Source organism: Haemorhous mexicanus, chromosome 1 (assembly GCF_027477595.1).
Source record: "Haemorhous mexicanus isolate bHaeMex1 chromosome 1, bHaeMex1.pri, whole genome shotgun sequence".
In the NCBI taxonomy this organism is placed as follows: domain Eukaryota; kingdom Metazoa; phylum Chordata; class Aves; order Passeriformes; family Fringillidae; genus Haemorhous; species Haemorhous mexicanus.
In genome coordinates, this window is record NC_082341.1 from 6563800 (window position 1) to 6576728 (window position 12929).

The window sequence follows — 12929 nt, forward strand, 5'->3', positions numbered from 1 at the left end:
TTTCTCATAAAAGCTCATTAACTTTACTAAAATATCATCTGTAAATCATCTGAGACTACTTATGCCTTGTTCTCTTCCCAACTACACAGTTCAAGAAACAACCAAGTTGCACCATGGCAGCTCCTTCTGCATTGCAATTTAAATAGGTCTGCTGCCAAATCTACTGCCTGAAAGTCAGGAGTAAGAACATTTTCTAGCTTATTTTAGTCATGATACAAATCTGCCACTGCTGCTGTAGTTTAGGTGTGTTTCCAGGATGGCAAGTTCATTATATTTTTTCCTAAAGTGACAAGCCATGACATTTGTAAAGCCAAGGATCTCATTCTGGCACTACTCTTAATGCTGCCTGTTCACTTTTTTTTTGCATGCTTGTTTGGTTAAAATGACACACTGATAGGAGACACTTCAAAACAACTGCTGTGTCCTTACAAACTAAAGCAATTTTAGAGATGGAAAATGTCAAACAACAATTTGTAAAAAAGGTCAGTATTCTCTTGTACATGACAAAAACAAATTGTTCTCAAATTCTGAGCAGAAGCAGCAGGGTGTTTTTATTTACTGCAATCACAACCAGTTGCTTTCTCTCCATCGTGCCAAGCAGATGAATTAATTAATTGTCAGAGCACCAGGGGCACACTGCTAAATACACATGTGCATGCTACCAAATTAAAGGAAATTACTGCATTGAATTCTTCCCCAGCCTGTTAATTACACACAGGTTACACCCACCATCACGGTGGGTAAACACTTGTGATTTTGCTTGGAGAATTACAACAGGATTGCTTGCTTAGAATATCCTTTGTGGCTAATGGATTGCAAGTTTTGAAAGATTATTAGGTACTTCTGCAAGTAAAACCTGCAGCAACAGTTATCACAGCATATCCAGAAGTCATCAGGCAATGCTCATTTTCATGCTTCAGCTGGGAATGCAGAAGAATCTTTGCTGTGGAATAAACTCCATCAGCCCGTGCAGACTTGGTGTGACAACTCTGGCAGTGATGCTAGAGGCAGGTTACACAGCTAGATCATTCCTCAGCCTGTTTTTCATGCTTTTTGGACTCATTCCCTAAAGCTATGATAGGCAGGTGGGCTGAAAACTCCCACATGTGCTTTGGAAAGATAACTATTCCCCCAGCTGAGCTTCAGTAGCAAAATAAAAGTATTACACCCTGGTTTCTCACATTAGTAAACACTGTGAATCAGTTTGTGTTGGTCCAGGAGAAGCTGTAAAGAGAGAATGGGCAGAAAAATGAAACACACCTAAAAACCAATAGAAATGCACATGGGGGTATGGCTCATTTTATCCCAAACAGATAATTTGCCTCCTGGAGATAAGGAATCCAAACACACAATGCAAGTACAACACTAATCAATGCACAAATAACATCTAATAAAAAAATTGAAAAATTCTTCTAAGTGCTAAGACTGTTCAGCTATTGATAAAACCAACAAAAGCAAACCAACAAAAACCAAACAAATCCCCCCCACAAAAACCCAACAAAACAAAACAAAAACAAAAATCCCAAAACCCCAAAAAACCCCCAACCAACCAACCAACCAACCAACCAACCAACCAACCAACCAACCAACCAACTAACAACAAAACATTTCTTGTGGTGGCTTTGTGCAATGACTAAATGGGATCTTTGAGCTCTCTGCCCAACACTGGACACCTTAAATCTTAAAACTGGTTGTTCTGGAGAGAAATGTCAGCCCCTGACCTTATGCCTGCAGAGAGCAGAGGAGCTGGAATAGGGCTAAATTAGCAGCTTGGTGCTAGTGCCAGGGTAACCCTGCCCTCAGCCTGCCAATGTGATCCCAAGGGAGGTGAAGCACAAAAGGATCCCCAGCTGGGGACCAGGGAGAGATTTTGCCCAGTTTTACACACTAAGTGATCACAGGCATGTTTTGAAAATACATCCAGAACTCTCCACTGTTGAAAACAAAGCAACAAAACAGGACATGTCTTACAGTGTTTGGTATCTAGCAGACTCATCATTCCATTTTTGAGTGAAACATAAAGTGATGGTGGGGCACTCGCCCCAGGTCAAGCAGCTCTGGAAGATTTCACTACAAGGAATAAGACTATGAAAAGTGCCCCTGTCATTTCACCTGGATGATGGAATCTTTCTCTCTTCCTAATCTGTTCTCCCTTTCTCCTAACCCAGAGTTTGGCTCTGCAACAGGGTTGTGCCCAAACCTTTCCTCTTCAGACCAAGAGAACATTCCCTGACCTCCTTTACTTGTTGCTCTTGTTAACATACATCAAGTGAACAACTTTGTATCTTGTGCTGTTAAGAATTATCCACCCTGAAGATCATCCAGGTCTTCCTGTATAAGATCCTACCCTATGATTAAAAAAACCAATTTCCTTTGCATCTGCAACAAATTTGGTTGCTGTGCTTCTATTTTTTGTCTCAGTTTTACTGGCAAAGACTCAGGAGTGACGCTGGGGAAATCCCAGCAGTTCTGTCCCTTCATCCAGCACTCACCCTTTCAATACCAATCTTTCTCCTCATCTATTTTCTTACCTGGCTTGCAATTCTTCATCTTATTCCCCAAGAAATATTGAAGTGCACTACACTTAATGACTACCATATGATAATCCCCAGTGCAATGGGCTAAGATAGCAAACTATTCATATTTCACCACAAACTGGTCTCTTGTCATCCTCACACCGCCCATCTCAGCCCTGCCACAGGCAGAAATTTTCCCAACACTGCTATTTTTATTCCTTTGCTTTGTATTGGAAACCTGATCATTCTTTTTTTTGCCTGATAAAGTCCTCAAAAAGAAGAAATTTCTAGTGCAAACTTAGAATTTAAGGAGCACTGAACTTCAGGAGAGAGAAGTGTCCTGCCAAAGATGCATGCCCAGAAAAATCAATGAGTTCTGCTGAGAAGACCCTGACCATGGCCAGGCAGAGACTGTGTTGGAAATCCAGCACTGCCTGTGCCCAGCATCTCTTCACAGCCATCCCCTCTGCTCTCCTGCCAAGGGTGCTCCAGCAACAGATCCTTGACTGAGCACAAAGCCTTCCCCAGAGGATGCTCTCTGAGAAATCTCTGGTTCTGGTTCAGTTTGGGTTCATTTCTCAAAACAAGGTGAAAAAAAATTTCTGTCAAATACAAATGGACTCAATCTAAACAGCCTTTCAAAATCCTTTTGAATTTAAGTGAAAATTATGAAATGCTCCTGAGCTCTGTTCTGTTTTTCTTCAACCCTGAACAGTGAGGAAATTTATGGAGCACTATGGAGTTCTGTTTGATTTTACAACAGTGATTTATTTGACCTTTCTTTTGCCTCTTCACTTAAAAATTTTTTGAAAGGCAAGGAACAGAAAAGGAATTACCTCCCACCATCCTCGACAGGGACAGTAAACACAATTAGAGACAATACACCAGATAGATGTCTGCACTTGTTTCCTGCCCTTCCACTGAATCCCAACAAGAAAAGCCCTTTGATAAAGTTAATTGGATGATTCTCTCATTCTGCTGGAATAAAAGAGCTCACAGAGACACAAGAGCTGACTTCATTAGACTGAAAGGTAATGAAGGCCTTGCTCTCCCAGTGTCACATTCAGCACCACTGGTCCCCTTCCTTCTGCATGAGCTGTACCAATTGAGCTGGCACCGTGTTTTCCAGGGTCACAGATGTCACTGCCCAAACTAAAGTACAATGACACTTTCCCAGATTAAACCACAATGGGATGGGGCTGGCTGCTCTGGCAGGCTCTGAGAGCTCTGCCCTGCTGCACACATGGGCAGGGGAAGGTTTCCAGCAGTGAGCAGGGCTGCTCAAAGACAGAAAGCAGGCATTAGGAAAGGGAAGAGCAGGGCTGCTCCCTGTCCAGTTCCTAATCCCTAAGTACATTTATGTCAAAGCAGAGGATGGGGAGGAGCTGTGCACATCACAGTGCAGTGGTTGTTGCACATGCCCTTGCCCTGAAGCTCCCTGCATCCACTGCAGGTGCCCTGTGCCAAGGCTGTGGCACTATCAAGGACTTGCTCCCCATCTTCAGTGATCATTAAAAATGGACAATTAAAAGTAAATCCAAAGGAGATTTATTTGCCAGTGAATGAGGAAGGAGGGGATGAATTTTTTTTTTTTCCTCCCCTCCCTTATCCAGGGGTTGTTTGTGTCATTCCCACGAGTCACTGAACAAAACAAAAAGAATTCTGGGACCAGTAGCAGGACAAAACATTGCTTGGAATCCTTCAATATTGGAGTCACTCCTGCAATAGTCTGACTCTAGTTCACCAACACTTCCTTGCATTGCTGATAGCAGAACAGTGAGTTAGTGCCAAACACAGTTGGAACAAAACCTCTACTTTCACTCTATTCCTCCATTTGTACATTGTACCTCTGTTCATTGAACCCAAACTAATCCTTTAACCACTGAGTCACATCCAGAATCCACAAACAGCTGACTACTACAGCTATTCTCAAAATCTAACCCAGGCTTCTTGAAAGACTTCCCAAAAGTCTTCATTAAATGTTTTTAGGTGTAACTGATATAAGTTGGCCAAATGTAGATGGGCTGTTTGTTTGCAAAATATGTTTTAAGTGAGTCATGTCATTCTGCATCAGAGTCTCTTGCTCAGAATTTACCCCTCTCTCCCCTTTCATTTTCAAATGAACCACAAATTGTACCAGTAATGAGTCTGTCTATCTTTCAAACCACTGATAAGGTATGATATAGTTCAGTAGAATGTTTTGTCTGCCTAGAAACAAAATTTTCCACTGGTGAGTCTTCATTTATTTTAGCAGCCAGGTTTTTATTCATTTACTAGGCTCCATGTTTATTCAGTCTCATTACAGTTTCTTAAATAAAATGACTTGTGCTACTTTTCTATATACACAACACCAATGCTATGACATTTCTCAACCCAATTTATAGTTCATTTAAATCCCCACATTTGTTCAATAAGAGCCATTTACAATTAATTTCAATCCAAATGAGTCTATTATAACAGCATCATTAACTAGCCAACATTAGCTATTTCAGTGTTTTGCTCAGGACTAATGTTTGACAAACCTGTACATTATTCTAATTGCAAACATCATAAATATTAACACAGTAATTGTCTTTTTGCAGTCTTTTGAAACTCCATCTCTGCTCCATAATTTATTCACAATCAACAATTGGCAGAGAAAGCTCTGCCACTTCATTCAAGTGTTTCATCAGAGCTGTTTGGATTTAATTTTAAAATATCTTACTTTAACAGCTTGTGCTTTAAAGACACTTAAGCTATTAATAGGATAGAGCCACCTTTGTAATCTAAGATAAACATCTCCCCAGCTTTGTCTCCACGTAGAGAAAAGAATTTTATTGCACACTTCTTTTCAAAGCTGTTGTCTGTATTTTTGTGACAATTCCATTATTGCCATAAAGAAACGGATCAATATTCTTCTTCAAACATCTTTTCTCCCACCTCCTCCCTCCTCCATCTATAATTTGCTAGCTGACTCCTCATAATAAAGTTTCCTGTGTAATTTTTTTTCTTTTTGATCATTCACAATGCAGGGCTTTAAGCTAAAAGCAATGGCTGTCAGTTTCCTGTAATTTCCACACCTTATCCTTTGACCTCCATTTGAGATGAAAGATCTATAAACATTCAAGGTGTGAAGACCTCTGAAATTGAAAGAGCCATTTGGGTGCAGAGGGGCACTCATCCCTGACTGCTGCCCTGCCACACTGCACCAGAATTATTTTCTGAATGATGCTCCCAATCACACATGATTTTCCAGGTCTCTAAGCTTCCCCTCTTCCACTGTCTTTTCCCAGGCTGAGGAAATGCAGTAAAGTTGATTGCTTATTAGCTCCCAGTTGTCCTTGTCTATATTTCTGTCTTTAATGATCCTCTGTGCAGGAAGGATTTAAGCCATTTCTGGAGAGCCACAGAAATGGGGCATGGGGCATGGCAATACCAGTTGCTTTAGACAAAGCCACCCACACAAGTGTTAAGGCATTTTTCTGGCAATAAGAAGGCTAAAAATATCTGTCCCAGGCACCTTTCTCCACCACACCAGGCCAAATATTTCTCCTTCCTTCACAGTATTATATTCTCCATCTTCAAAACAGGAGGGTGAAAATTACCCCTATCCTCTTCCTGCCATTAGTCATAAAGGAAAGAAGAATACATCATTTATAATAGTAGACATATTAATGAGGAGTGATTAAGGCTGAACTTCAGGAAATGTGTGTCACTTTACCACTGCTGCCAAAAAATTTCTATGTGAAGCTGAACAAATAATTCTAGACTTGAATTTCCTAGCTGTATAATGAGGATTGTTGTCACAGGATAATGATTGAGAGACACTTGCATGGTAAACTGCTGAGAGTTTCTGTGAAAAATGTTAATTCAGTTTCTAAAAGCCCTTCAAAAAGAACAGAGAATTAAATTAATGGCAGATTGGAAAAATGGGTTGTGAACTACTCTTGATCTATAGCCCAGGTGACAGAAGAGTTAAGTGCAGGAAGAGAGACATCTCTGATGAACTGCCTGTCTCCAGCATGATGAGTGAATGGAAAAAGCCAAACTACTGATGAAATACTGACTTTTAATAGACAAAAGTTACACACCATACAAGTGGTTTCAAACTTGATGAAAAACCTTCCTCCTTGAAGAGTATCTTGGGGACATTTTTATGTATCAGCAGTAGGGACTGGCAACATTTTAGTTCGAATTAAATAAATTCTGCAGTCTGATGCTACTCATCATTCACTACCAGCAAAAATCCCATACTTCTCCTTGAGGAAAATTACATTAGTGTGGCAATGGATTTTAAAAGATGATCTTTTTTTATCAGAAGTGGGGTGCTGCCATCTCCCTTCTTACCATTTTGTTGCATGCGTTGAACAGAGCTCAAGTATAATAGTAGGAAAAACCACTAGGTCTTACACAGTCAAAAAGGTCAGTTAGAAATAGAACTTCAGATATTAAGCCCCAGCTCTGTGGTTATTGCAAAGTCAGTTGCTCTTCCATATGCAGAACTTGCCCCAGAATTTAGCAATGCTGCAAAAAAAGAGGCAACTATTGAAATGTCCTTCCAGTTCTCCCAAGACTTTAACTCACCAAAGGCCAGGTGGTGATCTAAGGCTGGACTCAATAATCTCAGGTCTTTTCCAACCTCAGTGATTCTGTGCTTTTGTAAAAAAATAGTCCAGAGACCAGTTGGAAGAAAATGACAGGATTCAGGAATGGTAGAGTGGAAGTCATTAAATTATATCATGTAATTCTGCACATCAGGCCAATGAGCCTTGGCACATTATTTCCTCATGACTGAGATTCATGCATCTTTCTCACCTTTCTTTGTGAAAAGAAGGTGATAAATGGAAAAATCAAGTTTTAGCCAGAAACCCCTGCCTTCTTCCAGCATGACTATCCCCTCCAAACACATCACATTGTTCACCTTATTCAAACCCTCCAAACAGGCACCTTTTGGTAGCACTGCATATTTTAGCTTCCCTGGCATCTACAAGAGTTTCCCAGCTTCTCCTACCTCAGTCTAAAAGGTCCAACACAGAAAAGAACAAGGACAATGTTATAAACTTATTCAATTGCTGATGGATTGCAGAAATTCTTAAAATATCTGCTCTTAGCTGTGAGGTGCAAAGGAATAGAAACTCATGCTGTCAACAGAGCTCAGTTATTATTGTTCTAGGTGCAGATCAGCTTCACTAAGGAGTGTTTATTACATTGCCTGCCTTAAACTAAACCTGCAGATTCTCTGCCACATGGCTTGTAGCAGGTTTAATGGTCATGGAGGTCCACAGCCTTGTAAATAGTGTGATCAGTGAAATTGGCCTGAAGAGTAGCTGAAGATCAGCTTTTGGGGGTGCTTATTAGTTGGTGATTATGGGTTGGAGCCTCCTACCAGCCATGTTCTGGGCTTGGCCTCTTTGCCAAGGCCAGAACATGGCTGGTAGGAGGCTCCATTTAGCAGACCAGCTTGTACTTCAGTGCTTTGTGAAAATGAGGAGGCCAGGACCTGAAGATGACAAATCCCACCATTTTTATTGCTCTGAAGATTGTACAGGCACATCCCCAATGTCATCCATTGAATGTGCTGCCCTGATCCTTTTTAAAGCAAGCCAACTCTGTGACTACATTGGCTTAATTTAATAGCATCAGAAAAACAAATCAATGCCTCCAGAAGGATAACCTTGAGTTAATCCTACACTGAGAAGGAAACTTTCTATTCTGTTCACAGGAAGGCTCTACCACTATGGCTTCAGCAAATGAAGGCAGTTCATTTTTCCAATGCCAAGGACAGAGAGATCAAGGACAGTGAACAGTTAAAACCCCCATAGAGAGAGCAGCCATCAGGAGGCAATTCCAGGAAAACCTACTGACAGCCACAGATTCCTCCTTGGGCAGTGTGTATTTCTGCAGCAAGCCCTCAGATCTTGTAAAGTAAAGATATTCCTGAGAATGCAGCTTTGCAACATCACCTCACTGATTTACAGCTGTGTTACACACAACATCTGCAGAATTTCCAGCAATACCACCAGCAGCTTGCATCCTTCACAGGTTATACTGCTCAGGCACTGTCACAGTAAGGTCTGCAAAAGCCATTGGGTTTGCCTTAGTGCACCACTCTCAACAGGTTAATGTATGGCAGGGAAGATGCAAACCCCAGGCTTTTTAAAGCCTAACAAATGGTGTGCACCACAAGGGATGGGGAAGCTTGGAGAAATCCTACCTTGCGAGAAGCATTTTTGTCCGTGCTCTCCACATCACCGTCCAGGAATGGCATGGCAAATGAGCTGAGATCCTGCAAGGACAGAGAAGAAAAAGGGATGTGTTTGATTCATGCCTTCTTCCTTCCATCAGAGAGCCCCATGACTGAAGCCCACAGGTCTATTTCCAGAGTGCCCACTGCTTCACCCACAGCAATTGCTGGCAAGCAAGACCTGGGCTCTGCTGGTTCTCCTGGGCTGTGAAACAATGTCAGATGTAAGTTCCAAGTGAACAGGCAGCCCTCAGCAGCACTTGCACCACACCACCATCAAAACCCACCTGCACAGCCAAAGTCAAAAGTCCTGTGTTAAAACTTTCAAGGGGATGTACTGAAATCCCATAGAAAAATTGGTAGGAAATGATAATTGAAACACATCCACTTGCTCAGCAAATGCCTGTCTTGCCTTTAGTGGGATGCATGATCTTAAAGCATATTTATGGCAATAAACACAACCTGAAAGAAAGTATGTCAACATTCTGAGAAATACATAACTTCTAAAAAAAGACAGAGAAAACTGACATGGTGCTCAGGGAGGAAATAACCAATTCACCTGCACAAATGGGAGAGGAGCACCCCATTCTGCAGGACTGAAGACAATAAAGCCATAAGAAAAGCACATGCTCATTTCTAACTAACACAAACAAACTACAATTATATTCCACCTCCTGCCGTCTGTTCTGTTTATGATACTTCATGTTCCAGCCACAGGGTTTTTAGAGCTCCTTTCCACATGCATAAAGAAATTATGTTAGTGTCAAGTTTAGCATCTGTTTGATCAGAAAAGTACATAATGAGCAATTCTGTGACCAGAAGCATGAGATTGCCTAATACTGTATGCTGAAGAACTGAATCTTGGGTCCTAAATTGTGTTCTAAATGTCAGGAACACCTCTCCAAAACAACCTCCCAGATGAGAGGCATCACCCTTTCCATGCAATGATTCAGTGCTTCTCAACCACCACATCTGCATCCATTTAAAAGAGTTCAAAATATAAATAAATAGCAATTTCACGTAAACCTAATTTGTGATCAAACAGAGCTTAATTAAAAATTAGCACCATCCATGAAGTCTGCAGGGCTTGCTTGTCTTCAGAATTCAGAGCAGCCACAGGTCTAATCACATTGCTTTGTGTAATCATGCTAAAGTCAAAATATGCTCAAAAATTGTGTGTAACTCAGGCATAATTCTTAGCAGTGTTTGAAAATACTCTGGTTACATAACGAGCAACAAAAATAAGGAACAAAATATTGAATTACTGGAACTGAAACACATGGGAGTAATTCATGCCAAGTTGAAAAGGGAAAAAAAAAATGCAGCAGCCAGGCTTGGCCAAGCTGGCCCCAAATCATTAGGCCCCAAACAAATGTATTCCTGACAAATTCTGTCTGCTCCCAACCCTATCTATGCACATTCAATGGGAACTATCTACAAAGCTCAACTATGTAACATCTCCCTCTTGCCTGGGCATCTGTGTTTCACATCATCTTTGTTTGCAAATACAACATAAGGAAACGTCTCCAAACCAAAGGAAGAGATTAAGATTAAAATTACTTACTCCATATAAAAATTATTTCACTCTAAATGGCATTTATAAACACCATCAATATACAGATCATCATTAATATTATTGCTTCATATGCTACTGCAGGACTTAATTGAAGAATCTCTGTGAAGATATTTAGGAGCCTAATGAAAGTTACACAAAACCATATCCCCTTGTGTTTAATTTAGCCAGAGGATTTACCAACACTTTCCTCTACCCATCTTCAGTAGGGCAGAAGCTGGAATCTGATGTGTGCTAAGTAATTTTCCATGGAATAAATCAAGAAAATAACCTCTTTTGAGCTCCACATATTAGTAGCTCTATATTACTCCCTGGTGTAACTTCCAGGAAGGAAAGCAGCTATTTAGGAAGGCTGGAGACTGGATGGCAGAACTGGGTTGAAGGGGACACATATCTACTAATCAGGGTTGAAAAACCTGTTCAGAAATCTAGAACTGCCAGGAATGAAACCAAAATATCTTATTTGAACAAAAACCTTCAAAACCAGGAGAGGGTAGATAGATACAACTATTTTTCTAGGAGCTAAATTTCAGTTCTCATTTACAATTCCAAATTTAAAGCCACATATATGTTAAAGTCTGAAGTCTAACAGTATCATGAAACCCAGATGATGAGTCTATTCTCATTTGTAACTCTCAGATACCATGGAGGTATTGTGACTACATCTATCTTTACATCCCTAACAAATCTCTACCTGTCAGCCAAAATAACAGAAGCTGGAGCTTTCTGGGCAGCATGAGACCTTTTTATTTTTATTATATACAGCACTGCTGAACATTTCAAAGGGGGTAATAATTGTACTTTTAGTCCTGTGAAAAAGTCTATAATTGTAACTGCTACCTAACAATTTTTCAGTCTTTCATTGGATTCTAGATATGAAGGCATCCATTCACAGAAGGGAAAAAATACATATATCAAATACCAGGCTACAAATGCTGCTCTCTCCATTCCAGTCTGTTGGTTAAGCAAGGAAACTTTAGGTGGTTATTTCCCCTTCATGAATATTTCTGCAGAATACAGATAAATAACAATTTCTTTCTTGTGTTCCTCTTTAACCAGAAACACATGTGATGATGAAGTTGATGATACAGTAACTCTTAAAAAAACCAAAACAACCAAAAAAAAAAAAAAAAAAACCAAAAACAAAAAACCAAACTGCTCCAAAAGTGTTGCAAAATACCACAGAACCTTTGACAGACCAATGGTGCAGCCCTGGCCCTTGTCACAGTTGTGGCTGCTCTGATCTGATGCCAACAGATACACACAGAAGGCTTGCTCTGCCAGGGACTGGGGACTGAAGCTGTTCTTAGACAGCTTTGCTGCTCTCCAGCTCTGCTTTGCTCCACTTGGAAACAGCTCCCTGGACAACCACATGGTTCTGCAGAGACATTTAAAACTCCATCAAAGGCACACAGTGCTGTCCTGGTAGGAGGAAGAGTCCTTCAGACTGCAGAGCCCTGGCTGCAGAATGGCATCGAGCCCTGTGTCCATCAGTCCTGCATTGTATCCTTGGACAGACAACTTCTGCAGAGAGCTCAGTCTGTGATCACCCCTGTACAGAGCAAAAGCAGGTCCTAGTGCTGCTGACCTGGAATTAGGAGTATGAAAAGCCTGGTTTGGCAGTTTCATTGGCTTTCCTGTCATGCTTGTGCTCCTTAGCCAATCCTCCCATCACTCTGCTCCAGCTGACAGCCAGACATCACTCCTGCCATCCTGTTAGAAAAAAGGATCTCTTGACCACTTTAGATCTCCTTTACAGCCACAAAGCTGCCTCAGATTGATTTTGTTTTCAATCCACTTTTATTTACAGAGGTTGTCATGGCAGCTCCTGTTATATTCACTGAAGAACACAGCCCCAGGGGCAGCAAAGCTTTTCCTGGAGGACAGCAGAGCCGTGACACAGCAGAGCCATGGCTCAGTGCTCCTCTCAGCAATCAGGCTCCCTCCTGGGGAGGGAAATCTCCCAAAACTCAACAGGTGAGTTTCCAGTGCAAGCCAGGATTATTCTGTCTGCATTTGCACTTATTTTTTCTACCACTTCTTTCTTTATTTCTTCTGGGTTAACAACAGATATCTGGAAGGTTACAGATTCTCCAGGTGAATTTCTCCTCCAAAGGTGAGACTAACTCCAGCATGATTCTGGTCTGGGTTACCCCTACATCTAGAGGATGATCCTTCTCAATTCCAGCCCCTTTTCCTCTGACAGCTCTTATAGCAGAATATTTGGGATTATATGAAAAGAAGTATGAATAAAATTACTGTTACTGGGAAAACAAAGAAACTTTTTTCAGAATTGATTTGGAGAATAGGAAAGAAAACCACTTTTGAGGGTGCAGAAAACAAATATATTGGCTGGCATAGCACTGTCAAATAGCAGGAGCAAGATCTGGTTAGCCAAACCATTTTTCACCTTTTCCAGCCAGTTTCACTGTTTCTTTCCTTACTGGGGAGAATTCCTGCCAAAAAGGCTTGCCCAGACACACTGGTCTGGAGGTTGCTGCAGTTGGAGACCTTGGTGTAAGAAATGGGCTTCCAACAATTCTGTTGCAGAGGCTGCATACTTAAATAACACACCACTAAAGCCTTGAGTCCAGTGAACAGCACAGAATAAATAGGA

General features: G+C 41.1%; 1 protein-coding gene across 3 annotated transcripts in view; it reads right to left on the reverse strand.

The window, feature by feature from the left end:
• The window catches only part of PRKAG2 (protein kinase AMP-activated non-catalytic subunit gamma 2), a 214294-nt gene that overhangs the window by 138794 nt on the left and 62571 nt on the right, over positions 1-12929 (reverse strand). For all 3 annotated transcript variants that reach the window (XM_059839248.1, XM_059839266.1, XM_059839257.1), the window contains one exon: positions 8710-8781. In XM_059839248.1, coding sequence (XP_059695231.1) covers positions 8710-8781 — 72 coding nt within the window. The remainder of the gene's footprint in view (positions 1-8709; positions 8782-12929) is intronic.